This window comes from Frieseomelitta varia, unplaced genomic scaffold (assembly GCF_011392965.1).
Source record: "Frieseomelitta varia isolate USP_RPSP 00005682 unplaced genomic scaffold, Fvar_1.2 scaffold_927, whole genome shotgun sequence".
Taxonomy (NCBI): domain Eukaryota; kingdom Metazoa; phylum Arthropoda; class Insecta; order Hymenoptera; family Apidae; genus Frieseomelitta; species Frieseomelitta varia.
The window spans coordinates 53,199-75,798 of record NW_025110731.1 but is presented as its reverse complement, the minus strand read 5'-3'; the positions used below and the strand labels follow the sequence as shown (position 1 = coordinate 75,798).

Genomic DNA, 22,600 nt, shown 5'->3' with positions numbered 1-22,600 from the left:
TAGAAAATATAGAAATATGGAAATTATAGAATATATAGAAAATATAGAAATATGGAAATTATAGAATATATAGAAAATATACAAATATGGAAATTATAGAAAATATACAAATATGGAAATTATACAAATATACAAATATACAAATATAGAAATTATAGAAAATATGCAAATATAGAAATTACAGAATGTATAGAAAATATACAGATATAGAAATTATAGAAAATATAGAAATATAGAAATTATAGAAATAGAATATATAGAAAAGAGAAATTACCTCTGTTTAAAGAGGTTCCAAAGAGATTCCTCTGCAAACACATTTAATTTAATTTACATTTAATTTTAATCGTGAAGTAGACTATTAAAAATCGAAATTACTCGTCGAAAAATAACAATACTAAAAATATCGAAGATTTTCTTTATCCACAAAACATTAATACCTGCAAAACTAGAAATCTAACAGAAACGATCAGTGATGTTTACATTAATTTTTGATTGAAGCGTACGTCCACGTTATAAAAATGCCAGTTCTCAGAGTTCCCAATGAATTAAGTTAGATTGGCAATTCAAACTGTTCATCTTGTTCATTGCATTAGCAAGCCACAATGTGTCTCACAATTTACGCTCTATATTAATTGTTTACTTTCTGTTGCATTGTATACACGCTTAAAAAAACCGCGCCAATCCGTATATCTGATCTTGTCAGCTCTCTCAAAGATCGACAGTTCCAGCGTCGATAAAACCAATTATTATCGCCGCGAGTAAATACGTGCGGAGGATGCACGATGCAACGGCAATAGAAACAGTTTGCTTTTGTCGGATTTATCTCGGCGTTGTAATCAAATTAAAAAGGTCAATGCTAACCAGTTCGCGTCTCGACATTCGCCGTGTGCACGCGATTCAGCGACGAGGCCCGACGACAGCCGACGAAGCGGATGGCGCGTGAGAGAGCGTCGCTGCCGATGCACGTGCGTCGCTCTTATGTATTCGTTGGCCGTCGACCGACCAAACGATATACGTACCCGCGTTTGTGGAGTTCACTGGTCTCCTAGAACTAGAAATCACGCGAACGTGATGTCTCGAGACCGCGTTCAGCTGGCCTATGCACGACCGATTTACGTATCGGGTGACTTGGCATTTGCCAAGACATCCAAAGTTCACTGGCTGCGTTCGATCTAGCGTCGAGCATTGCGTTCTGCATCGAACGACACACTAGTGACACAGTAGGTGTACATTTGTTTAATTCTTAATTGATTTAAGAACGAAAACCTTTCGCAGTTGGCGGAGAGCGTAAACCTGTCCAGATTTCTTTAATTCACGCTAACGGGTTGAAAAGAATTTATTGACCTTTCGTACACGTGTATTGATTAATTCTCAGTACCTTCGAATGTTAATTTCATTCGAGATATGTTTTCAAACGTTCCTGTTTTCCTGATAACACGTAATGGTGTGTATATTTTAAATATAGAGAATTATAAATAAAGATATAAATGTAGAAATTATAGAATGTATAGAAAATATAGAAATATGGAAATTGTAGAATATATAGAAAATATAGAAATATGGAAATTATAGAATATATAGAAATATGGAAATTATAGAATATATAGAAATATGGAAATATGGAAATTATAGAATGTATAAAAAATATAGAAATATGAAAATTATAGAATATATAGAAAATATAGAAATATGGAAATTATAGAATATATAAAAAATATAGAAATATGGAAATTATAGAATATGTAGAAAATATAGAAATATGGAAATTATAGAATATATAGAAATATGGAAATTATAGAATATATAGAAAATATAGAAATATGGAAATTATAGAATATATAGAAAATATAGAAATATAGAAATTGTAGAATATATAGAAAATATACAAATATAGAAATTATAGAGTATATAGAAATATGAAAATTATAGAATATATAGAAATATTGAAATTTATATAATATATAGAAATATTGAAATTATAGAGTATATAGAAATATGAAAATTATAGAATATGTAGAAAATATAGAAATATGGAAATTATAGAATATATAGAAATATGAAAATTATAGAATATATAGAAAATATAGAAATATGGAAATTATAGAATATATAGAAAATATAGAAATATGGAAATTATAAAATATATAGAAAATATAGAAATATGGAAATATATAGAAAATATAGAAATATGGAAATTATAGAATATATAGAAATATGGAAATTATAGAATGTATAGAAAATATGGAAATATGGAAATTATAGAATATATAGGAAATATATAAATATGAAAATTATAGAATATATAGAAAATATAGAAATATGGAAATTATAAAAATTATAGAAAATATACGAATATAGAAATTATAGAAAATATACGAATATAGAAATTATAGAAAATATACAAATATAGAAATTATAGAAAATATACAAATATAGAAATTATAGAAATAGAATATATAGAAAAGAGAAATTACCTCTGTTTAAAGAGGTTCCATAGAGATTCCACTCACATCACATGAAAACCTTTGCATACACATTTAATCGTGAAGTAGAACTATTAAAAATAGAAATTACTCGTTGAAAAATAACAATAGTAAAAATATAGAAGATTTCACAAATACACAATTTCAGAAAATTCGATAATGCCCTCTATAACATTTAGTACGTAAAAAAATTTTTCACCAAAGTTCCTTAACAAAATTTGCATAAAAATTCGCAACAATGAAGTCAACGTAGTCGGATTTGCCCCCAATTTTATACGTTTAATCTTACCAAAAATGATCAAACGTCCATATAAAGTGTTCGCGTATCAGTTACGCCATTCTACGCGCGATCGATCAATAAATTCACTGGTGGAAATATAGTCGATATTCATGTCGCGATAGAAACTCACACACACGTACCGTTATCTGATAAAAAATAGGCACTTTTTTTATGTAGATAAGTCTGGAGACACGTACAGACTTTTAAGAAGCTATTCATACTTCATTCCGTCAAATGACGATGATATGTGCGAATAACTGTATACAAAGAATTGTGCAGTTGATCATGCTTTTGTAATTACCGTGATCGTGATTCTGTCTCGACATTGAGGATTGGAAATTTCAATTAATTACACGAAATTTATGTAGACATGTTTATTGCTTGCAGTTAAGCCTTTATTCGGGTTAATATGACACGTGTTTAAATTGAAGTAGTAGCATGAAGTCAGTAGCGAAAATTACTGATTGGCGAAATACGATTCAATTCATCGTCGCATGTTTTAATGTAAGAATTCGAATCAAACTGATTCTCCTCGAAATTTTTTACTAACTTCTAATGATAACATAGCCGTAACAATAGATTAAGTGCACGAACGCAACAAGTATTTATTTCTAAGTTGAATAAATAATTATTAGTGAATGAAATCTTTTCCTCAAAAATGGCTTCTTCGTAGAAGCGGCGAATGATTTACAGATGTTAAACACACGTTGCTGCGGTTTAGTCGAGATTAGATAACCACTTTGTATACAACGAAAGATTAAAGCGAATGTCATCATTCGTGTATAAAATCGAACAACAATGTCGTAATAACATTTTAATCACGTTCTACAGAATTTAAAAGATCGATTTTGCAAGTGTTCGCAACGTTGCGAAATCTTTCGTTTAATCGAATGTTACGCATACTTTTTGCGAAAAGGAATTTTATAAAAGTGTCATTGTTATTGCAAAACACATTTCATGCGAAAATGCATCATGAAATTGTGGAATTTGTTTTGATTTAAGAATTGTAGAGATAATTATATAAATGACAATTTTAATAATTATGAATCGCATAATTTTGTGTTTAAACACAAAAATTAATCACATAATAATATATTTTTAGCTACAGTTTAATAATGAATTATTATTATATATTATATACAAACGAATTTGAAAGAAATAGACTCCATTTAAAAGGAAATTTCAACTCGTTTGTTTAAAAATAAACTGCGTTCTATCAATTACAATCCTACACTCGTTAATATGTAATAATCGCCGCAATTGGCCTAAATTAAAACATCACTGTGAGGTCATAATCGATCCATTTATTAATATGTTCATTAACTTTTTACTTTCAATTCAGCTGGTTAAACTAAAATCGACAGAAAGGGGTAACAGCAGTATATAAATTCAATATATAAATATAATATAAATTCAAATTCGCCATAGTAACTGCTGCTGCGCGACAAGAATCAATTACATTCGGATTTTTTAAATTAGAATTGTCATTGAAAATGAATAATTCGTAATTTTCTTTCGTGACTTGCACTTTTATTTCTGTGACATTAGACTTTAGTCTCTGTAGTTTTAATGTTAATGAAATATTAACTCGACGTTTAGAGGAAAATCTTTCCTCTTTATTTCTCAATTAACTGCAGTCGCTGATATTTTAAGATTTATAACTGTTTTGAAAATAATATTAATCCAATTTCGATTCATCAAATAATCAGTAAAAAATATGATTTCGAAACTAAAATTAAATTCTCTAGTTTTGCCTATTTTTCCATGTTAGTGTTTCCTGACTTACAGACTTAGATTTTCCACGTAATTAAAAAATTTTATTCTACATTTTATCAAAGCAATCGATATATTTGAAAATTTGCTAAATTTCATTGGCCACGAAACGGGAACAATTTCCTTTATGATTCTGCTAACGCAAACGTTTTCTCGATTAATCAGAGCAATCAAAGGATTCTCTCATTTTACACATGCGATTGTTCGCCAATCTCGAATATTCATGACAGATTACCTGTTCACGATTAATTTGTGGAGCATAGTTTCTACGTAACCTACATTAGTTTAATCTGCGAAGCGGATAGATATTTCTCATGCTCTGACTCGATTAATATTTTATCTTTGGTGTTACACGCGTATGCAGTCATTCTATGTAAAACGATGTGAAACTGAACGTGCACTAAATAATAAACAGGCGAAAGGAAAGAAATTGTCATACTAATTACTATACGATCCTTGAATTCGTATATATTTCAATTTTACTCGTATCTTGGTAAACAGTCAATTAAAACTGATATAAGTTGCAAAAAGTATGAGTGTAATAAGATCATATTAAATAAACACTTTACACTTTACCGACCGATAGCGGTAAAATAGTGGCCGGTAATTACCAGTCGGTAAAGTGTTAAGTTCTACGTGTTATTCGCGTCAGGCCCGAAAGCACGCGATCGAATGAAGAAGGTCAATGTTGTTACAGAGCAAAGCAGCAACAGGCAGTGATTTATCGTGTGCCCCGTGTATAATGTATATAACTGATAATTCAGGGCCAGAAGGAGCAAAAGCGTGCACAGTCGTCCCACGCGTGATCTATGATCGGGCCCGAGATGAGGATGTGACGTTGCTCTCGGATTTGTTAATTTGTTATTGCGCTGGTCGCGCGGTTGATTTTCGTATTGAAAGGAGCCGCGCATGCGCATGCGCGCCAACGAAACACGAATTCGTCATGGAACCGCGCGTCGCGTCGCGCCGCGCCGCTGATTCAGCAAGAGTGTATCCGTCGCGAATTAATTAATAACTTCTATGTGCATAATTTTGTCCAGTACTATGATTACGAACATACAGACAGTGACAGGTCATTACAATATTCCGTCCTTGATTGATTGTTCACGATTCTGTACAATGAAGAGCGTGACTACACCACTGACCACAGGTTTCGTATAAATTCGTTTGGTTAAGATTAAACTCTACTTTACCAAACTAAAAATGATTGACTATCCTTTTTTTTTTTTTTTTTTTTTATAATTCGCTTGATAACTTTTGGCGAGTTAAAATTTGAGTTTAGGAATTCATTGGTTCAAAAGTGAACGAAAGTTTTTTAGCATATTTAGGTTAGTAGACGCCATATTGATTTCTATCGATAATTTAATTGGTCCGTACGCGTTCTTTTAAATAATAATCCTTGTATCTTTAATTCTTTTAAGCAAAATTTAGTTTATCAAAGCACTTGTGGCAGTTAGTCGAAACATAAATTGAATTTATTTAATACACATTTTTTGCTCTGTCGTATGTTTTAACTTCAACGATTTTGTTTTCTGTTTCAGGTAAGAGAGTGAACAATAACCTCAAATTCGATGATGTTTCGATAACTTGAACAAAGGTAACTTAAGTATTAATGAATATTATAGAATTTGTCTCTTTAACATAAAAGAAACCATATGTTTTATTTTTTCATTATATGTGCAACCATTTAAATAACACAGTCATACGCGTTTTGCAGGAACAAATCACTTATTGACATCTGATCTTGATCGTCATTCATTTCTTAGATTCGTATATTAATTAATCGCGAAAGTAGGACACTTCTTTTTATCTCTTATGCGTAAGTCATGTTACGTTCACGTTCTAATTGTTAGTGAAAGATCAGTCATTGGTCGACGGATAAATATTTCATTGCTTGTCCGTGACATACAATTAATTGTCTGAGTCTCTCGCTAAGGTTTTCTTTCTTTGATTCATGACAAATGGATGGTGATTATTAGTTGCAAACTAGGTCGAGATTTTGATAATTTAACAATCATGTGATTATAACTTGAATTGAAAAAAGTGATGATCAAATTTATCATCATTTTAGATAATATTACATTTCTTTCTCTACGTGCTCAAAAATAAATTTTTGGATTTTGCTTAAGCTTTCTAAGTCATGATAATCAAAGGGAAGATAGATATTCTGTAACAACACTTTTAGTTATCAAATTCAATGATTTTATATTTTAACAATCAATAAGATAGTTTTGATTCAGGTTACATTAATTTCATTTATTCAGGGGTGTAAATCTTTTTACGATATAATTTTGAAATAATACATTGTTAGAATAAAAAGAAATTGAATGTTATGCACGAATATACACGCAACGCAATATAAAAAATAAAAAACATATAAGTACAACAATAAATATAAGTACAACAATATAGGATAACTAACAGAATAAGAAAGGATAATAAAATGAAGCAAGATAAGAGGGCGGTTACTCTTTACATAGAATTATTGTAATTGGTTCGTGACTGTGCTGTTACCGGTTCGTTATCGTAAATTAAAGCTACTGAATTGCGTCCCTTTTACTATGAATTATAAGTGCCTGAGTTAAGGCGGCGCTGCATACTTAATCAAGATTTTAACGCTTACCGTTGTCTGGATACTTAATCAAGATTTTAACGCTTACCGTTGTCTTGTAAAACAAGATATTTAGCGTTAGTATTATGCCATTGCATATATAGTGATATCTAATTTCTAAGCCAATATAACAGTTTTTTTTTTAGCACGTGTTTAATTTATCAGTTCTTGTAGACTTTTTGCCATGATTTAGAGAAAATATAATATTAACAACAACAACAATAATAATATTATTATTATCATCATCATCATTATCGTTATTATTATTAAATATACAATTATAATTATTGAAACCATTTGCATAGATTTTAACCAAAGAGATATAGTTCTATATTTATTCAGAGTTACAAATATTCCACTGACGGTTCCATTGCCATTTCCAACATTTCCATTGACGCATAAAAGTATAACGACCAATCAAATATGTACTAAAGTATTATGACTCAACAGTTATAGCTGCGATTACTTCATCCTATCTTGTAAAATGTGTATACGTCTATATTGCACAATATCGCGTTGCAAAGAAATAAAAAATAAGAACTTCGTGAATAAAAAAGATAAGGAAGAAAGATTTACGGTTCAAAAATTTATGCGAAGGTTTTCCGATATTTCTTGATATGTCAAAATAATTTATCGCGCCAGATTGGCTCATAATTGCAGTCCATTAAATTGGTACACATGATATGTCGTTTGTCTGATGTATAAATTTACTTCTGAATAAATTTACTGTAAATTACAATTCAGTAGATAAAAAAGTATAAATAAGAAGACTAAATATAGAAGAAATAATAAAAATGTGCAATGAAGAAAATTATTCTGTAATGCTACATATACTGAACTGTAAGAGAAATATAATAAATATAACAGGATAATTTAAAATCTCGTTATTGGCTTGTCAAAGTTATCAAAATTAATTATCAAAATATCTGTTTATATGAGCTGAATACAATAAAAATGATTGAAAATTTATATTTAAGTAAATAGTTACCAAATTCTCGAATCCATAAATTGAAAGAAATTGAATGTGAAATGGTAAAACTAATTAGTAAGAAAATATATTTAGTGTACATTCATATTATGTTATATAATATCACGTAAATTATTTCAAATGTATAAAGAAATTGATAATTTTAATTTTTAGAGTCGATAATTCTTACAAATGCAGAACAATTATTCAGAGAAGAAGTAACATTAATTTTATAATTTTATAGTATAATTATATAATTACATAGAATTATATTTATAGTATAATTATATAATACTTATAGTATAATACTTATTATACTTATAGTATAATTATATAATTACATAGAATTTTATTTGACTAGATATAATATATGTCACAAAGAATTGTATTTAATAATTAAACTTAATAATATTCGTATATTTTTTACACATATAATAATTTATATTTAATAAGGGCAATGAATACAATATGAATTATAATATCAAATTAATTAGATATAATTAAATTTATAATTCACCCCATGAATTCTTTATATAAAAACATTAAATTATTTAGATACTACTAAATTTATTTCAAAAATACTAGATATAATGATCAAACAATATACATTCTTGCTTTCTAATAACATTCAATCAGTCAATGTTACATGGACAAATATCAATTTCACTACAATCAAACAACCAATCCAAAATATAGGAAAGACACGAAAATTCCCAAAAGATCCAGAAAAGCTAAGACTAAAGGAGACAAGCAAAGCTCTGTTTTAGGAAAGTTATTTTAACCGGAAAGCAAGCTGTTTTATTACTCGCCGATATCAAAGTATATTAACCCGCTTCCGAGGTTAACCGAAGCCGACGCGGAAGCGTGTAATCGTAATTTGTACAATTGCGAGATAGCGATGTACGCTTCGTCTGCCGGGAGTTATCTCGATTTATACGAATGTGTTTGTTCGTGCATGCGTTAACGTTAACGACGGGACGACCATGGCTGATTAGGCTTCAAGGCCTTGGCCGCGTCGAACGACCTAACCCCCCCCCCCCCTCTTCATTCTCCAGATGATCCAGCAACATGTAACCCCGGCTGGATCGATATTTTGGTGCTTCCCGCTCGAGCCACGCTCGCTTCAGCGATCTCTCACTTCCTGCTCGCTGTAATACGCTTTGAACGACACAGCGTGCCGTCTTTATGAAGTCATTAAGATACATTATCTTAATCCACCGGCTATGCCTCTCTCGTGCGATTAAATGAACGCAGTGATTTAATGGGCTTTTATAATTCGTCTGTGATTCAATCAATGCGGCGAGATAACGGGGACAGATTGTGCGATCGTTCGATCGTCGGGAAAGATACGTTCGACATTCGTTTCATTTTAGAATCGATAATTCTTATAAATGCGGAACTTATTCTGCATTTGTGTTAATGAATACAATATGGAATTGTAATTTTAAATTAATATATATTGTATAAACATAATAATATATTACTTATTAATTATATTATATATATATAATACATATTTTATTTTAAATATAATTATTTATTAATTATATTATATATATTATATATAAATATAATATATATTTTATTTTAAATATGGTAATATATATTAATTTATATATTATATAAATATGAGAGCAATGACTACAATATGGATTATAATTTTAAATTAATATATATTATGTAAACATAATAATATATTGTTTATTAATTATATTATATATAATATATATATAATATATATTATATAATATATATTTTATTTTAAATATAATAATATATTATATTATAATTTATATATTATACAAATATAAGAGCAATAAATACAATATGGATTATAATTTTAAATTAATATATATTATATAAATATAATAATATATTATTTATTAACTATATTGTGTATATTATATATAAATATATATAATACATATTTTGTTTTAAATATAATAATATATTATATATTAATTTATATATTATATAAATATAATAATATATTGTTTATTAATTATATTATACATATTATATATAAATATATATAATATATATTTTATTTTATTATATAAATATAATAATATAAATCAATATATATATATATTATACAATTACGATTGAGATTCGTTTTGATATCATACACTTACGATGAAACTGGAAAAAACAGTATGAGCCTTTGGCAAATCATGAAAAAAATCATCCTCATTTGTGGAAAACTCTTCTCTTATACTCGCGTGTCTTTTGTCATTAAATTCATAATTTTTAACATTCTCTTGAGTCGTTTTCCCTTCTCCTTGATAAGTTCTGATGTTTTGATTTTCGAACAGAGAAAAATTTGTGGAGTTTGTGAAATTATGGAGGTATTATCTGTGCCCGAATAACAGACTGTACGTGAGACACGTGTAAACATGACGTAAAACGATGTACGTACACGGCTACCGGAAGTGCGGTAACTAACAAAGGATTAACTCTCACGATGGTAGAATTAAGATCCATTTACTCTCGTGATCGAGCTGAATTTGTCGTTGAGCTCTGTCGTGCCGATTAGTTTTGCATTTCCACGCAAATACAGGAATTCACACGCATTCGGGAGTCGCGTGCCACAATGGCCAAAATAAAAACGTGCAACGCGTGCCAATGATTCATAAAACTACACCAGTAACTTGATCTACGTATGTATATTTAATCTGTTTGGTGCATGTACCACAACTGATTTCCATAATACCGTTAAATATATACGACGTGATTTATGAGTCAATGGTGGCCAAGTTGGAGAACATTTTGATGCCATTGATGCGATGCTCGAAAATAAACGGAGGAATCCACCATTATTATCATTATATCAATTCAGTTGATAAACACGCTATTTTCGTGTGAACAGTCGTCGCCGTATCCTCGGACTTGGAAAATTACATTTGTCGTCAAATCTTTGTCGCGTCATTTTGAAACGCGGATTCGTAGAATTCTCTGCTAATCGTACCATGTTAATTGGATTCTCGCGACACGAGGAAAAAGCACAAAAACTTCCGTCATGTGATTGTAGAACATTTTAGATTAGTTGAACGTTAAGTACTTTTGCGTGTGTGTGTGTTTTGTTTTCCTCGTCTTTCGTAATTTTCCCAATCTTACTATCGGACATATCTTAATTGTAGGAGCTAAAAATGCTATTCATGTTGTACGTATGTTAATTGACGTTTGCATAAAATGTACAACGACTGGTGGAAATGTTCGAAATGCAATAGAATTCTTCTGTTCTTGAATATGTAAAGTGAATTTACGGAGGATTAGAGGAATTTCACGCATTAGTCAGTCAGATAGGAAATATAAAAATATGTGAATCCTATTTTCGGAGCATCTCGCGCTACAGGTTCACCGGGATTATTTTCGCCTCTCGGTGAGAATAATTCCAGTGTGCTCCGCCTGCGTACTTTCGAGATGTCGCGTGCTTTGATTTCCGCGTGACTCAATTAAAAATAAATTCAATTTTCCACTGGTTTGAAAGTATAACGAGACAAAGCGGCAAATTTCTAACGTTAATCATATTCGTAAAATGTTTCTGTAAATGGTCGAATATTCTCATGAGCAATTGCATTTTATTTTATGGAGGTTTTTTTAAATGGCCAATTGTCCATTATATTTGTATCTATGTATTGATATTCATGTTGTACGCGAATTTTATATTTATAATTTTAAATACTTTACAATCTATAGGTACACATAAAATTTGAAATTATTTAGAACAAAACTAGGTTTTGGACATTCTGTGGATCTCAATTAATTTGTTAGTTTTAAAGTATTGATGATGATTGTATAAATAAATCCTGAAAATCTATATATATGTACGATAAAACGAATAAAATTTACACATATACAGGTACATGTATATTTTGATTATAATTATGAGAAAATACATTTCAATATGCCTATGGTAATTGTGTAGTAGCTTTCACGAATTTATTATATCTATATTCTTCAATCAAATATAATGAACATCTGCTTAATAAATAAATTGTATAATAATTTACTTCTAAAATGTTTAAGATATATAGAAATATATTTCGTTTACTTAAAGTATATATATAGAAATATATTGATATAGAAATATATAGAATATATAGTATATATATGATATATAGAAATATATAGAATATATAGTATATATATGATATATAGAAATATATAGAATATATAGTATATATATGATATATAGAAATATATAGAATATATAGTATATATATGATATATAGAAATATATAGAATATATAGTATATATATGATATATAGAAATATATAGAATATATAGTATATATATGATATATAGAAATATATAGTATATATATAGAAATATATTTCGTTTATTTAAAGTAAAGATAGAAATATATGTACCTATAAGTTTGTAAGGTACCTACCACAGAAAAATTAGCATTACTTAAGCTTAAGTGAATAAAACGAGAGATCCTATGAAGAGGAGAGCTACTCTCGGTCATGGATAACATTGAGACCATTTGCAGAGTGTCATTTGCAATTGTTCCATTTGCAGGGACAGGAACACTGGTTTCATTCACAGCTAAACGAACTAAGTGGTAGAGTGGCCGTGTAAAGGGTGACGCTTGCCATCATTTCATGGAGAAAATTAACATACCTAATGCCACTGTATTTCCTTTAAATTAAAACTTCTAATGGATGCTAATATGTCTTTTTCTTTTTTTTAGTGGTTAAACGCTTTATCGTGACATTACAATATGCTTAAAAGTCACAAAATAATCACGTTGGAAAATTTTAAATACTAAATAAATATGTGCTTGTACGTTGATGATTTTATTAAAAACACACTCGTGAAAAGTATTCGAAAGTAACTGTTGTGTTATGTGAAATATTTCAAAATTTTATTAACGTTGAAATATATGAGATACGACCATCGTGATTGTGTTGATGAAATCGTTAAAAATTAGTGTTCAGTTTCAGTTTAATTTCTCTAATACAATTAGTATCACTGCAAGTGCTGTTTATATATTTATATTATTATTTATATTATTATTTACATTATTTATATTATATTATTATTTATTATTATTATTTATATTATATTATTATTTATTATTTATATTATATTACATTATTATTATTATTTATATTATTATTTATTTATTTTATTTTTATTATTATTTATTTATTATATATTTATATTATTTTATTTTTTATTCTATCATTATGTATTATACAAGCATTCTGCGCAATTTTATATTTTGTAGAGAAGTTTGTATAAATGCGCGAAAATCCTCGACTGATTAGATATTGATTTATGATATTTTCATGAATTATGTTTTCATTTTTAGAAGCTTCGACAAACAGAACCTTCGGTTGTATTCTTCGCTGCGGTTTACACATAACAACGAGACAGTCTGATAGTAAAAATATCTTGGATAAACATAGTAAACTTATTAACACGTTCCCTGCTGTACAAGTGACTTTTATTTGTCTCTAACGTCGTTGCATAATCAAATCCGAGAATCTTGCGTGTTAACCGATCGGAATTCGGAAAATCGGAGATACGTGTTAGATATGATTATAAAAAATTGCCCAAGTTATACGCTTCTCGTTTCGAGATATTTAAAGATTTGCGTTCGAACGAATTAAAAAATACTTTCATACTACGAGACAAAATATTTCAGGAAACATTTGATCTTGTAAGATAAGAATTTATTACGACTGTGAAACTTTTTGTGCGCAGCTTATGATTTTTGAAGCTTGATATGACTTATTAGACCATCTTCGAAATTAATCCGAATGTCTTGAAACTTATAACAATAACTTATAAAAATAACGAATCTCATTACAAAATAAAGAAAATTTAAAAATCTAAATCTATTAATTCACATTCTAAGTAATTAATTTTTGTCATTTCTGATTCTTTTCTCCACGCGCGACGACAACTTTTTGTCCCAAAATTGCAATATTTTCTCAGTTTCAAGTTTATATTTGAGTATCAACCCAGGCAAAACAAATAACAAATTTATCACTTCTCAATAATTTCTATCCAGTGACGTCATATACCGACGAGTTTCAAGAAGAAAGCGACGAGTTATTGAATACGGTTCGGTCACTCGTTACGGTCCGCAATCAGTTGCCAGTTGCAATTGAAAATATTTCTGGCAAACTGGTAGGGTAGTCTACGAGTTATTATTAAAATATTTAAAATTTCTGGCAAACTGGTAGGGTAGTTTATGAGTTATTTTATGCGATTTACTACCCTACCAGTTTACCAGAAATATTTTAACTAGTTGCAATCTGGCATGGTAGTAAATCGCATAAAATAACTCGTAAACTAGCTTTTTTGTTTTTCATTAAATTCTTGACTCACACTTTCGTAATTACCGGCACATGCACATGTACTTACCCGAGTAGCGTCCTCTCGTCGATTTATTTTTAGCACACGCGCTATGTATAATCATTCCCGTGCGAAGATAGAGTCCGAGACCAGGCCAAAGTACGACGAGCTATAGACAAGATCATCTAAGTTCTTGACACCTGAGCGTGATAACAAATTGACAGGCGCCACCGGCCAATTATAAATCCGCATAAATCACGGGACAGACGTTCGTGAATTTATTTTGCTCTTGGAAAGACAAATTAATTCGCCGCTTCTTCTGGCAAGGTTCGCCGCGTTTTATTTATATTTATATGGCAAGCGCCACGAGATTTTCTTAATTGTAGTTCTATACATTCATTAAGCGGAAGTATTTTTTATTCACTGAAACGAAAGTGTCTTTTGCAATTGACAACGCGACTTTTAGTTTAATGCGAAGAAAGGGCCAAGAAATTGCCTTGGTCTGAAGATTTAATTTAATGAAGATTATTAAATGAAAGATTATTATAATTAATTATTATTGTCTTAACAATGATTGAATCTGTTGAGCGTTTGTCGTGTGGAGATATGTAATTAGCATTATCTCCAACAGAAGAGTTGTAAGTGTTGAAACTTTTATTCAACCACATGCGCTGGCAACTGATTGCGGACCGTAACGAGTGACCGTATATACAATAATTCGTCGCTTTCTTCTTGAAACTCGTCGGTATATGACGTCACTGGATAGAAATTATTGACAAGTAATAAATTTATTATTTATTTTGCCTGGGCTATACCTAAATATATACTTAAAACCGAGAAAATATTGCAATTTTGAAACTAAAATGTTTCTCGACGTGCGTGCCACTTAAAATTTGGCCACTTCACTTCTAGCCAGTAAGCGAGTAACAGGTTCTTTCATCTTTTGCAATTAGCGTAGCTAGTTTAGGAACCAATGGAAGGTTAGCTCTTCGAACTGAAAAATCTCGAAACTTTTTTAGTAAAATCGTGCCGATTGGACGAAATTACTGTGTATTTAATGAATCTGTCTTATGTCAAAGGGCACAAGTTTCCTTCGTTGCCGTTTCCAATTTCCAACTTCGTGTTTTCAACGAATTGAACACCGTTCATACGAAATTTAACCAGAGATTAAATTTGTCACTGTTGGAGTACGAACAGAGTACAATTCAACGTTCGCGATCAGTGCATCCTTCAAATATTCGTCGCCTCGAAGTCGATGCAAATGACGAGTGGCGAGTACGTCAGTCCTTGCACAAACAAACCAGCTGTTTCCCTCGGCTTGATCAGGCCGCTTGGTTAACAACGCGTTAGCGTGAGCTGAGTGTAGATGCGCCTAGAGCAAGAGTCAAGCCTCACGTGAGGACGTGACCACGTCTATTTGTTCTTCCTATTTTCGTAGCCGTTTGGTATATAAAGAGCCCCGTCCTCGGGACATTGCCGAAAGATTTGGCAGCGATCCGCGGTTTTCTGCGCCGCGGCACTCGCCTCGCGCCGTAGATAGAGCAGCTAGAGAAGAAGCGGGCAACGAGCATAGTTTACCCGGAGGAATCGTGCACGGAGGTATTGTCGAGGCATACACCAATATACACCGGGACCTCGGCCGAAGAATTTTAGTTTCGAATTTTAGTTTCTCGAAACAGGCACACCTCAATATGGTAGATACTCGCCCCAGAAAGTAATCTAATTAATAAGTGTCGTGAAGAGAAGAGCATCGATCTTCGTTGCCAACTGACAAGTTCGTCTTCTACCTCAAGAGGAGTGTAATAGAGTTCTCTCTACGAGATGCTTCTGCAATTTCGTCGAGCCCGAGGACCGGTTCGGCTACGTTGGTGAAATTCTGTTACTTCTGCTCTTCTGTGTCTCCCTGTGTGTGTGCGTGTTTGTGTGTGTGTGTGTGTGTGTGTGAATCGATAGGAATTTTCTCCCAGTGCCGTTTGGATGATCGAAAAACTGTTGTCAAGAGAAGGAAGTTTCGAGGAATTGTTTCCAGTGCCTTGGTGGAAATTTCGCGAGGGTCCAGTTTAGTTTCTAGCGCTTTGAGTGAAGAATTTTCAAGATACATCTGAGAAGCAAGTTTCGATCCACGTGCATCTCGTTTGAACGAGGCGGGGGGGCGGCTGCCAGCGAATTGGGGCAAACCTCGTACAACACGACGCAACTGGTCGGTGTTTGGCACCGGCGGATGATAAATAAAACACACGGTGAACGACTGACGCTGGTTGGTGTGGATCGGATTTAAATCAAATTTGAAGAGGAGCAAGGAGGAAAGCTGGCGTGATAGCGTTCGGAGGAATGTTGAACGAATCGACACGGTGAAGAATGGGGAACACGGATAGTGTGCACGACGTGGAGATGAGCTCCCTGTCCACCAATGATCGTCCTTATATCAGGGTGAACACCAGCGAGCAGCTTAGCTCGAATTTGGTTTGTTTCCCTTTCCCTTCTCCTCTTACGTTGTCGTTGTCACGTTGCGTTAAACGAAATTTGTTCTCGATTGTATCCTCTGTATGTAAAGTATCTTCAGTTGAGTAAATCTTTGTGCACTGTGAAACTGTGCAATTGCTCGTGGAAATTTAATTTTACCTGCATGCACACTCGTGCACAGTCTGATTTAATAATAATTATTAACTATTATAATTTAATAATTATTTATAACAATTATGTTATATTATATTGTAATTGGAATAATTAAATAATTATTATAATATAGTATAGTATGATTTATATTATAATTATAATATAATGTAATAAATTTATATTATACTAAATTACAAGTTTATTGTACTAAATTTATATTATAGTATTGTAATTATAGTATAAATTTAGTATAATGAACTTAGAATAAGTATAATTGAATTAGTATAATTATAATATAATGTAATGAATTATAATAATTATAATATAACGTAATAATTTATAATGATTATAATATAATGTAATAAATTTACATTATACTAAATTATACTAATTACAAGTTTATTGTACTAAATTTATATTACAGTATTGTAATTATAGTATAAATTTAGTATAATAAACTTAGAATAAGTATAATTGAATTAGTATAATTATAATATAATGTAATAAATTATAATAATTATAATATAATGTAATAATTTATAATGATTATAATATAATGTAATAAATTTATATTATACTAATTAGTATAGTTAATTAGTATACTTATACTAAGTATAATTAAATTAGTATAATTATAATATAGTGTAATAATTTGTAATAATTGTAATATAATGTAATAAATTTATATTACATTGTAATTATAATATAAATTTAGTATAATAAACTTACAATTAGTATAATTTAGTATAATATAAATTTATTACATTATATTATAATTATAACATAAATTTAGTAATTAATAATTATAATACAAGTTTAGTATTAAATACTAATACAAAAATATGAATTTAATACGAAACATTGATTGTTTTAAAAAAATAATAAATGTCATCGACTATATAACTATACTTTCGATATTTTATATATTTTTTCACAGCGCGTATGCTCGATCCGCTATAAAATTCGCTAATCTAGTTATTATCGCTTGATACTTCTTTTTAAAATATTAAAATTTCTACTGGAGAAAGACACAATGATCGTTTAACAAACATGACAATGCTGACTCGATAACAATCTACAAATACTTTGCTGTTCTAATTTGAAGTTTTCGAAAAAACAGAGATATCACTTTGTTGAACTGACATAGGCTGTGCCATTGGGCGATACAGATAATTGAACGATAGCAGCTTTGCTCGTTCACGTGCACAGGTTACGAAAGAGCATTTATTGACAGGTTGAACAGGTTGTAAAGGCAGGCCACAAGGTATAACTCACTTCGCACAGGCGTTCTTTAACACTAGAACTACCGGCTAAACTATAATATTCGTGGCAAAGAAATTGTAAGTGTAAGATAGAGACAGAGAAAAGTTAATAATACAGCAAAGAATAAAAAGCTTCTACTAATATATTTTAGTAAAAATCACTCGAGTATTTAAAAACACAATAAATATAAAAAAATTTCCATAGAAAATTATAAATTGGTCATTTTTATCACTTTTATATTGCGACTCTCGACGTTTCGTGTTTATCACACGATCGAAAATTTTAACATTTATACATTTATTTTTTAATTAAAAAAAATATACATGTACGTACAAAAATGAAACGACTTTTTACAAAATTTATAAAATATGTAATATATAAAATATAGAAGTATATAATTTATGAAATGTAAAATGTATAAAAGTATAGAAATATACAATTTATAAAATATAAAATATATAAAAAATAGAAATATACAATTTATAAAATATAAAATATATAAAAAATAGAAATGTATACTTTATAAAGTATAAAATATATAAAAAATAGAAATGTATACTTTATAAAATATAAAATATAGAAATATATAATTTATAAAATATAAAATATAGAAATATATAATTTATAAAATATGAAATATATAAATATTTAATTGAAAAATATACGTGCACATGTGACATTTTACAATAATTTGGAACTGCGATAAAAAAGAAAGAAGAATCGAGAAATCACTATTTAAATGGAAATAAAAAATTTAAAGTTTGACTGAACGATCCAACTCGTTTTTTTTCCAGCTAATAAGTTAAAGGTTGCTAAATTTACTTTTATTAATTTCCCATAAATTACGGGATTATCTCGTTGTCGTCTCGTATGTACATATATATTTGGATATCTACCGTTCAAAGTGAATGTCAGTCGTTTATTTGGCGCGACAAAGTCACCGGTGTTGCATGTCCGCTTGGTCATGCAACTTGTAAACCTATAAAGACGTGTTTGTAAACCGGTTCTGGTAACATTTAGGTATCTGCAGGGCGAGTGCTTATCTTGCACAAATTATCAATCGACGAACGATAAAGTTGCTCAATAAAGTTGCACACCGCGTACAACATGTATCAATCTATTTGCAGAGTTTGCCATTTGTAACAGCAACAACCAGATTGGTGATAAATTTATAAATCAGCGAAGTGTGTACTATATATGTAATTTGAAATCATTCAATATATATATTTATTTATTTAAGTTAAAATAGAGTAAATAATAAAATAAATAATAAATAAAAAAAATTAAAATAATAAATGTTAAATTAAAATATTAAATATTAAATATTAAAATAGAAAAAATTAAAATAGAGTAAATATTAAAATAGAAAAAGTTAAAATATTTAAATTAAAATAAAGTAAATATTAAAATAGAAAAAATTAAAATATTTAAATTAAAATAGAGTAAATATTAAAATAGAAAAAATTAAAATATTTAAATTAAAATAGAGTAAATATTAAAATAGAAAAAATTAAAATAAAGTAAATATTAAAATAGAAAAAATTAAAATAAAGTAAATATTAAAATAGAAAAAATTAAAATAGAGTAAATATTAAAATAGAAAAAATTAAAATAAAGTAAATATTAAAATAAAAAAAATTAAAATAGAGTAAATATTAAAATAGAAAAAATTAAAATAGAGTAAATATTAAAATAGAAAAAATTAAAATAGAGTAAATATTAAAATAGAAAAAATTAAAATAGAGTAAATATTAAAATAGAAAAAATTAAAATAAAGTAAATATTAAAATAGAAAAAATTAAAATATTTAAATTAAAATAAAGTAAATAATAAAATAAATAATAAATAAATAATAAAATAAATAATAAAATAAAGTAATAAATAAAGTAATAAATAAAGTAATAATTAAATAATAAATAAAATAAAATACAGTAAATAATAAATAATGAATACTTAATTTTACTGTTAACGTTTAACAAGCACGCGTGATATCTGTCTTACTGAGAAAGTGAATTTCAAGTTCTCGCACGTTTCCGTTGGCATTTGTCGCGTCGTTCGAGTCACCGGTTACTTCATTTCGACTTATTTTTAAATGATCGCGCGGGCGACGTTTATAATCGAGGGGCGAGGGGGGGGCGACCCAGTTAATGGATCGAAATAGAAGGAACTGAAGTTTTGTCGGAAAAGGGGGGAAAATAAGGTGTAACCGCGGTGTAATGGAAACGCAGTTGTTTTACAATAAATGCTGACCGATCTCTTCTTAGAATTCAGCTGCACAGAATCTTGTGCCAGAAATGATTTCCCAAGGCATCCTTTTGTGAATTTTTCAGAGTAGACTGCGAATGATCAATGAAAATTCACATTTCTACAAGTATAAGGGAAACAATGACTGATCTATCAAATTAAATTAGTCGTTCCTCTTCGTATTGTTACATTTGAGAAATATACACTAATATTATCATGAGATGATACATGTATGTCATGCAGGATTCACTTCTCACTAAAAATAAATCCCAAGACGATATTTTTCTTAGCATTTGAAATTTTTAAAACACCATGTCCGAGCGTAGCTTTAATTTAAAATTACAATAAAATTACCTTTCTCTTATATTTTGATGCTTTTGATACGTATATTATCTTACAAGTATGTACACAATATACAACGTTATCTGCTCTACAAAAAAATGACAACAACACCATAATTGTTTCACGAAAGTAGCAACTGCAGATCAAATCTTCTTCCCTAATGTACAATATCAGAAAATTCTGGACAAAAGTATAACACGCGTACATACGTTCTGTTTGCCAAGGTAAAGAGCATAAGTAGTGGCAGATGAAATATATCTCTGTTTTTACGTAAGCAGGAAATTATGCACCAACCACGCAGGTTTCGATAACAATAGAATCAATTGGAAGTTAATTACCATTACGAGTTCATCGGGTTCGGCCGGTGTGCTCCTTTTATTTTATAATACACCTTCCATACGTAATAAGCTCGCTCAATAAAAGGTGATTTCAGTTTTCTCTCAATTCTGTTTCAGAGAACACCAATGCGCCCAATGATAGCGGAATACGACCCAAAGAAGCACGGTGTGAGAACAGAACTGTCAGACACGGTTCTTGTCAAGTAAGTGAGAAAACGTTGGTTTAAGCAACGCGAACGAACGGTTCCAACGATAGTCGAGCAATTCACTATCTGCTACCACGACCAATCATCACCATTGCTTTCTTGCCAAACTCAAATGCTCCGTGCTCAAGCAAACGTGAGTGACAACCCGAGGATCATATATTGTGCATTAAGATCGTATATATGTGTATTCTCTCATTCTCTGTGCTCTCTGTTAATATCATTTATTATTATATACACGTACATATAATAATAAAAAGAAAATATATATATATATGTGTATATATTGCTTGTAATAATAATGCATACGTTCATTCAGTGTTATACATTTTTTATGTAATATATAGTATATATATATGTGTATATATATATATATATATCAACAATTTCAACAATTAATTTCCATGCATACCGCCTGCGATCGCTGACGTAGAATTCGTAGCGTAGTTGGCACCCAGGGATGCTTGACGATCCGACCGCTGAATCGTGACGATTCTGTTATCGCTGGTTTGTGCAGAAAAACGCGCTTTTTATTTTAATAAATAATGTGTCTGCCGTGCACTCGTACGTTTTTTTTCCTTTTTTTTTTTTTTTGTTTTTTTTTCTTCGACAATTGAAGTTGACGTTTGCAGCAGCAAGGCAATCTCCACTTTGTTGCGTAAGCTGACAGGACAAAACATAAAATTTCCGTCAGAGACGTCGCAGTCGAAAAAAAAAAAAAAAAAAAAAAAATAGAGAAACTTTGTAACAATACATAACGTACATGAGCTTTTCATTTGTATATTTCACGAAAATACAGTGCTACTTCGTCTATAAAATATCTAACAAAAATTATAAATAATGGTCGTTTTGACCATTATTTTGGTAGTTTTAGTGTTAAATTAAAAAGTAAAAAAGAAATAATACGATTTTGGTGTACAGAGCATGATCTTCCACTTGGTTTAAGATGAAGTTGACTATAAATTTACAGAGTCTTGGTTTACTAAAATTCTTCGAAAGTGGAGCTGCAAACAAATTCTTCGATTTTTTATTTTTTTTCTTTTTTTAATTATTTTCTTGCTTCTTTCCCATAATCCATTTGCAATACATCCACAAGAAAGAAGATCTCGTTTTAAAAAAAAAGTAACGTAATGTCTTTTTCTTTTTTTTTTTTTTTTTTTTTTT

At 29.7% G+C, this 22,600-nt stretch overlaps 1 protein-coding gene across 5 annotated transcripts in view; it reads left to right on the top strand.

The window, feature by feature from the left end:
- Positions 1–22,600, top strand: part of LOC122537741 (proton-coupled amino acid transporter-like protein pathetic) — a 60,550-nt gene that overhangs the window by 21,963 nt on the left and 15,987 nt on the right. The window contains exons 2-3 of one of the 5 annotated variants that reach the window (XM_043671196.1): positions 6,078–6,133; positions 21,351–21,436. In XM_043671196.1, coding sequence (XP_043527131.1) covers positions 21,360–21,436 — 77 coding nt within the window. In that variant the 5' untranslated portion in view covers positions 6,078–6,133; positions 21,351–21,359. Of the gene's footprint in view, positions 1–5,517; positions 5,687–6,077; positions 6,134–15,924; positions 16,894–21,350; positions 21,437–22,600 lie in introns of those variants that run through there. The other 4 variants (XM_043671195.1, XM_043671192.1, XM_043671191.1 and 1 more) reach the window with 4 other exon arrangements.